The sequence below is a fragment of the Nestor notabilis genome, unplaced genomic scaffold, assembly GCF_000696875.1.
Source record: "Nestor notabilis isolate BGI_N333 unplaced genomic scaffold, ASM69687v1 scaffold20880, whole genome shotgun sequence".
Classification (NCBI taxonomy): Eukaryota; Metazoa; Chordata; class Aves; order Psittaciformes; family Psittacidae; genus Nestor; species Nestor notabilis.
In genome coordinates, this window is record NW_009912728.1 from 24,693 (window position 1) to 37,450 (window position 12,758).

The 12,758-nt window shown below is 33.8% G+C and overlaps 1 protein-coding gene across 1 annotated transcript in view; it reads left to right on the forward strand.

The window, feature by feature from the left end:
* The window catches only part of LOC104410817 (activating signal cointegrator 1 complex subunit 3), a 92,385-nt gene that overhangs the window by 16,805 nt on the left and 62,822 nt on the right, over window positions 1-12,758 (forward strand). Inside the window, exons 8-15 of the mRNA XM_010021083.1 lie at window positions 1,218-1,316; window positions 1,801-1,969; window positions 3,893-4,113; window positions 5,482-5,567; window positions 7,023-7,189; window positions 7,328-7,473; window positions 7,582-7,702; window positions 9,699-9,841. Of these exons, the coding sequence (XP_010019385.1) occupies window positions 1,218-1,316; window positions 1,801-1,969; window positions 3,893-4,113; window positions 5,482-5,567; window positions 7,023-7,189; window positions 7,328-7,473; window positions 7,582-7,702; window positions 9,699-9,841 (1,152 nt within the window). The remainder of the gene's footprint in view (window positions 1-1,217; window positions 1,317-1,800; window positions 1,970-3,892; window positions 4,114-5,481; window positions 5,568-7,022; window positions 7,190-7,327; window positions 7,474-7,581; window positions 7,703-9,698; window positions 9,842-12,758) is intronic.

Here is a 12,758-nt window from a genome sequence, read left to right on the forward strand (position 1 = left end):
AATAGTCTCACTGTAATTTTTCATAATGTCACCTACAGTTACCTGTGTCCTTTCAGTTTCACTGCTTCACTTCCCAATGAAGCTGCTCGTGAAATCCAAATATAATGAAAATGAATGACAGTGACTTTACCGTCCACCTACTTATCTATTGTGCAACTGTATTAAAGAAAAAAAAGGCGCCGTAGTTCTACTCTTAGTTCGTATTTTTATCTTCAAAAACCAGCACAGACTGTTTTCCAGCACACACACAACAGTGAATTATGCTGAAAATAATGTGTCACTGTGAATCAATACCAGATTCCTATAGCATTAAAATTGCCATTAGACGCAACTACATGCTTTGTTTTTTTTCCTATTAAGTAGAGTTTAGGAATAATTCCAAGTCTTTTTTGATCATCATGCTGGTTTTGTACCTTAACACAGTTGTAATCAGAAACATCAGAAATCTATGTTCATTTAATAGTATATCTTCCATACGCCTTTACTATGCATTTTTCTTTTCCTAGATAATAAAATGCTTGTACATTAGCACAAGTCATTTATCTGACAAAGAAACAAAAATTCTTAACTGAGCATCCCACCTAGCTATGGTTTGTGGCTGACATTGCACAATAAGGTACACAACAAAGCAAACAAAAATCTAGGATGAAATAAAGTGTTGCCAGATGGCGTGGGAATCATCAAGAGACAGCTCTATTTGTCTTCTCACTTCACCTGTAGCAATGACTAGATCTGTAGCCTTCTGAATCCACTTACTATATCTTTCTAGAGGAGAGGGGGTGAGAGAGAGGAAGAGAGAAATATCACAATTCAGCGTCCAATTTTTCCTGAGATGTTTTTGACTGAAAAATCCGCGTTAAATAGCGAAAGACAATCCTCTATACAGAATCCAAGGAAATAAATACAAGAAAGAAAAAGATAAAAAGGAGTAGTTCTTTTTTAGGAGCCTAGAGGAAACCCTGGGAGTTCAATCTGTTTATAAACAGGCACTAGCTTCTGTTTCGTTTGTGTCATATCCATTTATATTACGCATACCTTAAGCAAACTCTTACTGAAACATAATCTTTAAGCAGACTGGTCTAATCAGAAATATTACATTTCTCTTACCTTCTGTATTCCTTTGTAAGCCTCTATCATTTATAAATATATCCGATATACCTGGTTAATCTAGAGAACCTCATTACAACTATAACAAGCTATCTTTTCTACTCTTAAAGGTACACGGCACTGTTGGAGAGCCCTGGTGGATTTGGGTGGAAGACCCTACTAATGATCACATTTACCATTCAGAGTACTTCATTGTTCAAAAAAAACAGGTAATGAACTTTACTCAGAATCTCATAGCAAGACAAAAATGAAGTTAGTGAGATGTAGATCTGTAAGGCCAAACAGTATTTTGACCTAAGCATATTTTCGAATCAGTAGCACGGCTTTCTATTTCAGATGTATATGATAAGCTTGGAGATCCCCAAAGATGTTTTCTAATCTCAGATGTCCCTTTTTCTCTTCCTTCTTTGATGGGACAGTTATTTCCAGGTGAACAAAAGGAAGACTGTAATGATTTTGTCTGTTAAAGAAAAAGATGAAAAGCCAGCTTCATTTTTATCTTTTGAAGTGTATGGAAACAAAATACATTCCTAGTGGTGAAATCTTTTATAAAGGTGTGAATATTTTGCACATGGAGTTGCACAAATACTTTATTGCTTTGTGTTGGTAATGCTTATGGAAGTGATGTAAACTATGATTTTTCAAGTTACCGATTTGTCTGTGCAATAATTATTCTCTACACATTTGCCTTAGGTCATTACTAAAGAACCTCAACTGCTGGTCTTCACAATCCCAATTTTTGAACCTCTGCCTTCTCAATATTACATTCGAGCTGTGTCCGATAGGTGGTTAGGAGCAGAGGCTGTATGTATCATAAATTTTCAACATTTGATTCTTCCAGAGAGACATCCTCCACACACAGGTAACTTCAGATTTGATCATTTTGTTTTAATTCATCTTGATCATACTGATTTTCCTTATATAGTGCAATAAATCTCTTTATCTTCATTTCTGCTTCATCATAGAAAAGTACATGGAATCTCACTTTGTAAGATATTTGTATTATTGAAACCATTTCTTCACTACACTTAAAGTGCTCCAAAATTTTCAATTCCTGAACAAATAGCTGCTCATTTCATCTCAACATAATACCAACCTTACTCCAGGTTCTCTATAAAACTTAGGAAATTTGAAACCGTCGTATACAATTTAGCAAATCTCTATGTTATAGTATGTCTTAGTGCTTGTAAGCATTACATTTCTTCTGGACTGGTTAAAAATAATCTAAAAATGGATGGTTGGGTTAAAAACTGCATTCAGCAAAGAAAAAACACAGTTAAAATTTTGAAAATTTGAAACCTTTCACTATTTTTACTAAAATTAATTCATCATAGCAAGCACTGTTGCAGTACCAAACATGACATTTCAATTCAGCACTGCTGATCAAGTCATGGCCTTCCCCTCCTCCTTCTTTTTTAACACTTGGCACAGAAGCATATGTTTGTGTTTTGCTTCTTTTTTTTCTGGATACATAAATTGCCTGATACATTCATTGTGCCTGATGTCATTGTAAAACCTTTCCACTGTAATTACATTTGGCTCATCTGTGAAGCAGTCTGTGAAGTGAGTGCCTTCAGTAATACTCAGTTCTTATACGGTGGTGTCCTTTGGCATGCATAAATTCACATGTGTTTGTGAAGTGTTTAGCTATTGTTATACTGTACCTACGCTGTCTGAAATAGCATGTGTAACCTTTTTATCTAATTGACTGATCACTGACTACTATTCAGAAGAAACAGAAAGATATTTACACGTCACCAGTTATGGAGCCTCTAGGATTTATGGTAATTGATTTCAATTCCCATCTGGTTCCCACTCAACAATGAAGTACGTAGAGGCCCTGCTAGGCAAAAAACCTTTTTCTCCCTTGCAGAGCCCAAGAAATCACAGTTTCAGTGGGAATGATAAAACAGCCATAAGGTATCAGTGAAAAGCATGTGAAGAATATTAGGCATCATTGCCTCAGTAGATTTTATGACTCCCATATCATACCTTAATGTGAAGCACCCTGAAAAGACAATGAGACCTCCAGCCACAAAAAAAAAAAAAAAAAAAAAAAATCTAAACTTCAAAGCAAGCATCTGCATAGCAGAATCACTGCAGTCCCCTTAATTTGGTAGGATTCCAGATCTGATCTGGTTATATATATCATCTTCCAAATTCCACAATCTCTAATTGTTTGGATAGCAGATGCCCTCAAGATATATGGAGAATCATATCTTGAAAAGTTGTTTATTTACTAAGTTTGTGTATTTAATTACATGTTTAAAGGATTAGATGCAAAATTTAGTTGTAGTCATCTGATTTATATTACTCCATCAACTTAGAAACTCTAAAGAATCCTTCCTTCTTAAATAGATCTTTTTTCCTTGAATCTGAAATATACACGCTGTGCTGTGCTTCAGCTCCACATTCTGTTAGCATAAGATACATACATACGTACATACAATCTAATACAGTGAGTTTAGAATTTACTACAACTGCGTAAAAAGGAAACAGCTTTAAAGAAAATACTAATTTATGCAAATGGATGCTTCACAGCTATCAGAATACTAACAACAGTACTTGCAGAAATACCTCAGAGTTAAAAAATCAACTTTTCATTATTCCTCAGCAAAGTTAACAATGACCCAAATGCAGACTTTCTGGCATACGAGATACTAAGTCGAACAATTTCCTATGTAACTCATTTTCCACTATATTATTGTTTAATATCTATATCTTCATAATAAACTACGTTGTGGCATCTCTTTATCATACACTTATGATTATTTTGTGGTTTTAGAGCTTCTAGATCTTCAGCCTTTGCCTATCACAGCCTTGGGACATCGGGAATATGAAGCCCTGTACAAATTTACACACTTCAACCCTATCCAGACCCAGATATTTCATACGCTTTATCACACAGACTGTAATGTTCTTCTTGGAGCACCTACAGGTTCTGGAAAAACTGTTGCAGCTGAATTAGCCATCTTCAGAGTTTTTAACAAGTATCCCACATCAAAGGTTTGTAAAATAGATTTACTAGAATTATTTTGTGTACGAATGTTTTCAGCAATAAAAAAGTCTAGAAAAAGACTGTGGCGATCTGATTTTGTTTTCTGGAATTTATACATGTCTGAATACAAAACGGTACTGCATTATATATATATTATGTTTTTATTTCAACTTTATATATTAATCAGTGTACAACTAAAGTGACATTCAGGCATTCTGGATTTCCTTTCTTATACTTACCTGCATTTCCTGCTTTAATCTCTCTCTACTAGTAGTAGTTCTGGTTTATAGCTGTTAGTTCCCCTCCATGTGAATCCAACTAGCCCAGCCTATCTCTTATTTAAACAAGTAAGTTGCAATTAATTACTGCAAACCAATTTTCTGTTCCAGCTTGCCCCTGTGTTTTATTTCTTAAATTGTCTAAAAGCTGAACAACTCGGCTTTTGGGGTTTTGACTTCAAAGTAAATATATATCTGTATCTTGACTTAGCCATCTAGGCCTAGTTAACCACATTTTACCTTTAAAGTCTTTGGAAAAGATATTTATATCTGACTGTGAGATTTAACCAAATCTCTTATTCATCTTTGAGATTTCAGTATCTTCATGTAATTTGTGAGTCCAAGTGAGGTAAACAAGACACTCGTACATTTTCAGCTAATCTGTTAGACTTACAAAATAGCCAATTCCCAAAGGACTGTATCTTTTAGGTTTTAATAAAGCTGAAAACCTGGCTATATGTTTTTAAAGAATGTGCGTGAAGTCTTCATGTAGCGGTTTCTTCATGTTCAAAAGCTTCAGAATATTTAACCAGATTATTCTCATTAATTCTTAATATTTAATTTGGAATAAAGCTGTAAATAAATCTTGTTTCTACATGTTATTCTCCCCTGCACAGCAGGCTTCTTTGAGGAAAATATTGTGACAGTTTGCTTAAAATAATGACCTTTTTAATTTAATTGGTAATGGCTTAGTAATTTAATGACACAACTAGAAACCAGGTAGCTTGCTGGAAATTCTGATTATTTCTGTTCTAGAATGTTAGCTTGCAGATTTTATAGTCGTGTTAAAAAATGGCAATATTTATATAAGTAGGTTGTAATATTAAATGCTGTAAATGCTGTGATAAATACTTCCATTTCAAGAAACTATTCTTTCTCTTTCTTATTTGTTTGTTAATAGCATAGGAAACAAAGCATAATTTTCAAGTATTAAGCCTGTTGTAAACAGAATCCTGTTGTAGGTCATTTAATGAGCTCAAACCTTAATCATTTGAGTGAGTATGGTAATGAGTATGTTCAAATCTCAGAAGTATTAAATATTTTTCCTTGTAGGTACTTTCTTGTTTAACTTTTGGTTTCGTGACTTTTCTCTTGCAGGCAGTGTATATTGCACCCTTAAAAGCACTCGTTCGAGAAAGAATTGAGGACTGGAAAATTAGGATTGAAGAAAAACTTGGTAAAAAGTATGTTTCTCCTTACCTAATCAGAGAAATAAGAAGCAAAAGAACAGCCCATCAAGTATGAATAAAATCTACAGAATACTCATGAGTATTTCAAAATAGCTTCTGATTGTATACTGTCCTTCAAATTTCTAGTGCTTTAAAAAAATGCTATCAGTAGTCACTGTAGTGGTAGCAAAATCAAAACTTAAAAATGGATACACTTTAATACCCAGCTATTTTTATTCTCATTACTTGCACACATAACAAATGTGAAGCTCAGATTTCTCTTTCCAGTTTCCTTGGAAATTGAAATTGCAATCCGAAATAAGCTTTTTTCTTTTTTTTTTTTTTAAGAAAAATCAGCTAAAAGGAACTCAAAGGACTTGCATGAACTGTATACTAGTGTTCCTATATGATTCTTCATATATAAATTAGATAGAGTTTTATTCCTTGGTAGCATTAATTTCTTGCCGATCTTCTCAAGTGTTGGAGGTCAGCCATTACTTTCTGACATATAAGGTATATCAGTCCTGCTGATGCTTTCCAAAATTAGACTTTCTTGAATTAAAAATTATATCCGTAAGATGCGTTATTTAGGGCCTCTTCCTTTCCTATATATAGCTTTTTGCCTATCTAAAGCTGAAAGCACACCTCAGGTTTCAATAGAAGAAGTTCTACTCTGTATATGTGAAATTACTAGTGAGATTCCTGCTATTATTATATCAGTGACCTATTTGTGATTTTTTTTTTATTTTAATCGCCTGTGAGGATAAATTATTTGCCTCATAATTTTAAAATATTTGCAGATAATATTTTCTGTTTGAGATTTATTACTTGTGACTCAAAATTTGAACAGAAGATATACATTACTTTGAGGAATTTTTATTAGATGTTTAACTGGATGTAGAATGTGTCATAGAAATCTCAAAAATTCATTGTATTATGTCTAAAATGCTGTCAGTAGAAATTGAAAGGGTAATAAGGCAAACGATTGGAAAAACTGCTTATCTTCCCAAAAAATGACCTTAGGATAATTCCTGCTCCAGTTTTAATGGAACTTGACCAATAAATGCAGATACACTGCAATTTAGCCTCGTTATTCAAACCAGAGATCTATACAGACAGCAGGTATCTTTATAGTAAGGTTTCACCCTGGCTATGGCAGGATGTTATGATTCACATTATATCATCCTAATATTCTTACATTATCTTCATTTTGGAAAATTAACTGTACATAGTTTGGGACTCATATTTGCCCGCTTCTATTTGCTATTTATATGGTATTTTTTAGGATAACAGGTTTATTTACTTAAAACAATTCTGAAAATTCTTCTAGAAGTATTTGACCAGAAACAAAATTACATTGTTTAATGTTGTTTCTTCTCTCTTTTAAGAGTTTTTGTTTAGGAGTTAATATTTGAACATTAAGATATTCTAAAGCTTTGTAAAGCAAGCCACCATCTTTCTTGATTACAGGGTTGTAGAGTTGACAGGAGATGTGACTCCTGATATGAGAGCTATTGCCCAAGCTGACCTGATTGTTACTACCCCAGAGAAGTGGGATGGTGTTAGCAGAAGCTGGCAGAACAGAAGCTATGTTCAGAAAGTTTCCATTCTTATCATAGATGAGATCCATCTGTTAGGTGAGCATGTTTTCTTGGTTTTAATGAGAATTGCTGCTGAATTTGAAGAAGTGTGCTGGTACTTATGACATGAATATACTTTTTGACTTATGAACCTTTTCTTTCTCTCCATTTTTCATTGGGCTTTTCATTTACTAGGGGATGAGAGAGGCCCAGTATTGGAAGTTATTGTGTCTCGAACAAACTTCATCTCATCGCACACAGAGAAGCCTGTTAGAGTAGTTGGTTTATCCACTGCTTTAGCAAATGCCAGAGACCTTGCTGACTGGCTAAATATTAATCAGGTATGAAAAATGTTTCAGAAGATGGATATGTGTTTGTACTGCAGAAAAACAAAATAGCAAATTATAAGATAATTCAAGGTTAAACTTAAAAAAAATGTTTCCTTGTAGATGGGTCTGTTCAACTTCCGACCGTCAGTACGCCCGGTTCCTCTGGAGGTGCATATTCAGGGCTTCCCTGGGCAGCATTACTGTCCTCGCATGGCTAGCATGAACAAACCTGCGTTTCAGGGTAAGCAACAAGCTCTTAGACCTTTTCCTTATTTCTGTAAAAAAAAAAAAAAAAAGACTGAACACTTTACACAGTTTATTTGCAGCATATTTACAACATGTGTGTATGTACTCTTTGGCATGTATAGGGGGAATCTGCTCTGCTAATGGCCCAAAGCTATTTGTCTGAAACATAAAGTGTGCTACAAATGCAACATAGAATGGAGGAATGTAATGTATTTAGAACAGAAGAATAAAATTAGTGCTAGTGAGGGGGAAATAAAATGTGTTTTCTCTTAGTGTTCGACACCATAAAAAACATTTGTGTAAAAATATTTGAAATTTAGAAAGTAATAAAACCATTCATATTATTAATCTGCTGAGATATTTTCATATGGACCACTGTATGTAAGCATTAAAAAAATTGTGAACAGAAGTTGCAAGTCAGGCTAACCTCCTATGATTCTAGTTTCAAAGCAATAACCATAAAATTCAAAATTTGTAGTGCATCCAGATATGCTTCTGTTTCCAATTTTTTATTCTTAACAAAGCTGGCAAGCAGGATAGATTTAAGAAAAGCTCTCGTATTTTATTTGAACATGTTTTGCTTTGGTTACATAAGGAATATTTATTACATCAATTAAAAATAACCTCCAAAATAAATTTTGTAATGTGAACTGCTGTTGATTGTGAGGTGACATTTGTGAGGTGACTTTTTAGCTGCTTTAATTAGCCTTATGACAGAAGCAAAGTATTGATTGTGGACTAGAGACCAATCTTGACAGCCCAGATTATTTACACCTCCACAAGAGCATTGTACAAAAACACTAATGAACAATAAATCTGTCTTGGACTGTTCTGCCACACCTGTTCCTGAAGCAGCAAAAATCCATTAGATGCTGGGCTTTTAAAATATATAGATATATGGGCATATATAGTTGTAAGGTATAAATACACATAAATTATTCTATTTATTTCAGTAATTTCACAACTGTATAGTATCTGTATATACAAGAGCACATGCTGGGTAGTATTCTTGAACTAGGGAACAATTTGTGATGGTGGATAGTATGAAATAGTTATCAGAAATAAACAGTGCAAAAATTTAATTGCTAGAATGAGAATTACATAAGAAAACACACAGATGGACTTATAAGAGATTTCGAGAGAGTATTTGAAACTCTACATACACCTGTTTATACTTCTAGTGCTTGTCGATGTTAGAAAATGTGTAGATGTATGATTTATTGAGGGCTTTTTTCACCACTTGTTTGACGTGATATAGTCAAGGTTATTTTAGCATTTCATGGCAGTACTTATTCCTGAGGCCATAAAAATTTCACTGCAACCTGAAACTTTTTGAACACAGGCTGAGCAAGAAAAAGGACTCAAGTTTTTTTAAGAAGTCCTGAAGCATAATTGGTTTAAATATATCAGACTAATTAGAAAACAAGAGAAACAAAGTTATTTTCTACCATAGTGCCCACTTTCACAGTATTTCTTGAAAAGTCACTTTCTACCTTTTTTTGCCTTTTCTGGTTTGGTAGATTGAAGTGATCTTTTGTAGGCAGACATGAGTTTATGCAGTCTGGACTCTGGGACAGACAGAAAGCAAGTTTTGGACCTTCATGGCCCTTAGCCTAAACTAACATATCCCAGTAGGTAGAAAAAACAGAACATACTTATTATACTAAGATAGAGAAATTCACAAGCTCTGAAGACTAGAAAGCTTGTCTGGGTTTTGTGGTGTTTTGGTGGGGTTTTTTTCCCAACTGGTTCTCTTAATTAGCTTGCAATGATCACTGAAGTAGCAGGGCAAACTAACTCAGACTCAACTAGCATAGCTATATGATTTTTGATTCAGAGATGGTATACGCTCACTTCAGTTGTATTCATCTGGTAGAACAGAGACATATACGTATCTGTATATCATCTGGTATATCAGTTGTCTAGGCAAAGAGAAACTCTAATTTTTGTCATTAAAGGGTCTAATTCTCAAGATCTGTTTTTCTCAACAGCGATTCGGAGTCATTCTCCAGCCAAGCCTGTTCTTATTTTTGTATCATCCAGACGTCAGACAAGGCTTACTGCTTTAGATCTGATAGCTTTCCTAGCCACCGAGGATGATCCCAAACAATGGCTGAAGATGGATGAAAGAGAGGTAGAATCACTTTACTTGCATTATTTGTGGTTTGCTTCTATTTTATTGATATTTGTTTGAAAAGAAAATGCATCTAAAACAAGAGAGTCATGTGAGCATAGATCTTGAAACAGCTATGATTAAGCTAAATTTCAATATGTATTAAGACTAACGTCAGCATTAAAATTATATAAACATCTTTGCAAAGGCTGAACTTTAGAACGCAAACTCTTTTATCTTTGTTTTTCCTGCATATCTATTATTAATGCTAGTTCCCTTGTCCCAGACAACATATATCACATGGTAGGAGTCTTTGATACAAAGATAAGACAAAGAATAAAAGAGGACTAGTGTTCTCCAAAGTTTACAGCTGGAAATTCGTGACACAGAGTTGTTGAGCTTGAATTTAAACCAAGTCTCTTTCAATGTTTTAGGAACAAAATCATTCTTCTCATAAGATAACTGTATGTGTAGAAGGTCATGTATATGCATATATATCTGTGTGTATATATGTACGTATGTATATAATGTGTCTGTCCATCTATACTCATACATATATAGAGAGAGAGACGTATTGCAGAACTAACTGTTTAGGAATGGTTCGGTCTTGCATGTCAATGAAATAAATCCATGTTCAAAACAAAAATAACTTCTGCTAATGTATTTGTTACAAGAACATAAAAATTACCGTCAAATATTCAGATGTTAAGCAATACTGGAGTAAATGTTTAATTTTTTATTCTTTCTCAAGCAATATAATCTTTAATTACATTTTCTTGTACTGTCTCTCAAAAAATCCTTTCAGTTATTGCAAAACATGAATGATGGTCAAATAAGAAACAACCATTTAATATTCTGTTTTATCTTCATTCTTCAAAATGTGTACTAGGTTTTATTTACTGCACTTGGTTCAGCACCTGCTCTGAATACAGAATTATTTATTTCCTTCTGGACTAATGGTCCTGATTATAGTATAGCTTTGCTTCAAAACAGATTCTTTGGTTGGTATTCAGATTTCTCAGGTTTTGGAAGTTAGCTTATTTGGTTGGTATTCAGATTTCTCAGGTTTTGGAAGTTAGCTTATTTTAATGGTTGCAGACATTCTGGATAGGAATTTCTGTGGTAATACTGGGCCAAAAGACCGCAAAATGCAGGATTCATAAATACAAGATCCAGAACAAATATTGTATGAACATTAATATATCAACAGTTGTATGAGTAGTTATTCACTTGTGTACCACAAATTACATGCCAAAAAGTATAGTTTTCTAGATGAGATTATTTGCTTTTGTTTGTTCTTTGCAAAAAAATAAAATGTGATTTTTTTTCTGAGATAAAGCATAATATCTATATCCTTCCTCTTTTGGATGGATTATGAAAAAGAAAATGGATGTCTTGGCTGATAAAGTACTAGTACTAAAGCATGTCTCAATTTGAATCTGATTTTCTAACAGTATAACCTCTATTTAATGCTTCCTTGAGCATAACAGGCACATTTCATATCAAAATGATTACTGCTTAGTAGATTACTCTAGTACCTTATGCTAGTTTACTGTAGTGATCTCACCTATAATTAGAATATGTGACATGCACCTTCTCCTAAATGACTTGCATTAATATGAATAGCTTCCTCATGTCCTGTGAGCCACTGCCATCCTGAAAAGAACTGTAACTGAAGCTTCTTCACTTGCTGGAAAAGGGTTTTCTATTAGGAGCCTTTGAATTTTGTGTTTCAGAATAAACCTCTGAAGGATTTGAAAGAGGAGCCAACAAGGACAAGCAGACTTTGCATTTATTAGTTTAATAACATTTGCATATTATTTGTATCTGAATTAATAAGCTGAATATTTGGAGCACAGGATACCTACCAACTTACTCAGTTCTGATTACGTAAATGTAAAAGACTAAGAATTAATTCCTAAGTTGTTATTTCTTACCACTATTATGCAGAACACAATTCTGTTTGAAGCACCCACAATTTCAAGTGAATATTTCTTTAGGTAATTATGGGACCAGTTTGTAATTTTGTGTTTTAAATGAGCATGGTTAGCCTGAGTTTCATTTGTCATTGAAGCAAAGAACAAAGCTCACTAGTGCTACATACCCAACATATGTACCGCTTAATTCTTTATCTGTAATTGGTGGGTTGTTTTGTTTGGGGTTTTGTTTTTTTTAAAATTCTAAATTCAAGTTACGTTAAAGTCAGGCTTGGACTAGGTGAAATAGACAAATTTCTCTCCATACTGCTATAGCATTTTTGAGTATTAAAAGTAGAACTAGTGAATATTTACTTTATAGGAGGTATTCCCTACTTTATGGGAGGTACTGCCTGTCTTGAACACTTGCCCAAATATTTTGTGTTTCTCAGTTCCATACGGAACAAAAAAAGGGATCAGTTAGAAGAAATAAATTGTTCTTGCCTTTAAGCAACATTTTCTGTTGCTTGTCAGTTTTGCTCATTTGTTTTTTGCCAACCCATGTTCCTTTAGGGGAACTTACAGACAGATTATTTCGTTTTCAAAATATTTGCAGTTCTTAATTGTGAAACATGTTGAGATACAAGAGATTTTCCATGTATACACCCAGGAAAGGTGGACGTATACAAAGTTTACAACAGGCCTTGGCATTTTTCTTCATTCAGCCTTATTTGTATGATATTCATTTTGGCTGACACAAGATTCCTTTAAGAACTCATTGGTTAGTTTTCTTTAATGGTATATGTAATTGATTTTGCTACATGACAGTCTATGTTTATGTTAGCTTCCCAGTGGGTATACTGCATAATATATCCATACTACAGGTTCTTAAAATGCTGTAAACAATACCATCCATAATAACATCTAGAAGACTGATAATTGAGGTAGGCACAGATTCTTACAGCCATTAAAGGTGATTTTACTCTCTTACCCTGCATGGCAGCTTTTCTCTGATGGTAACA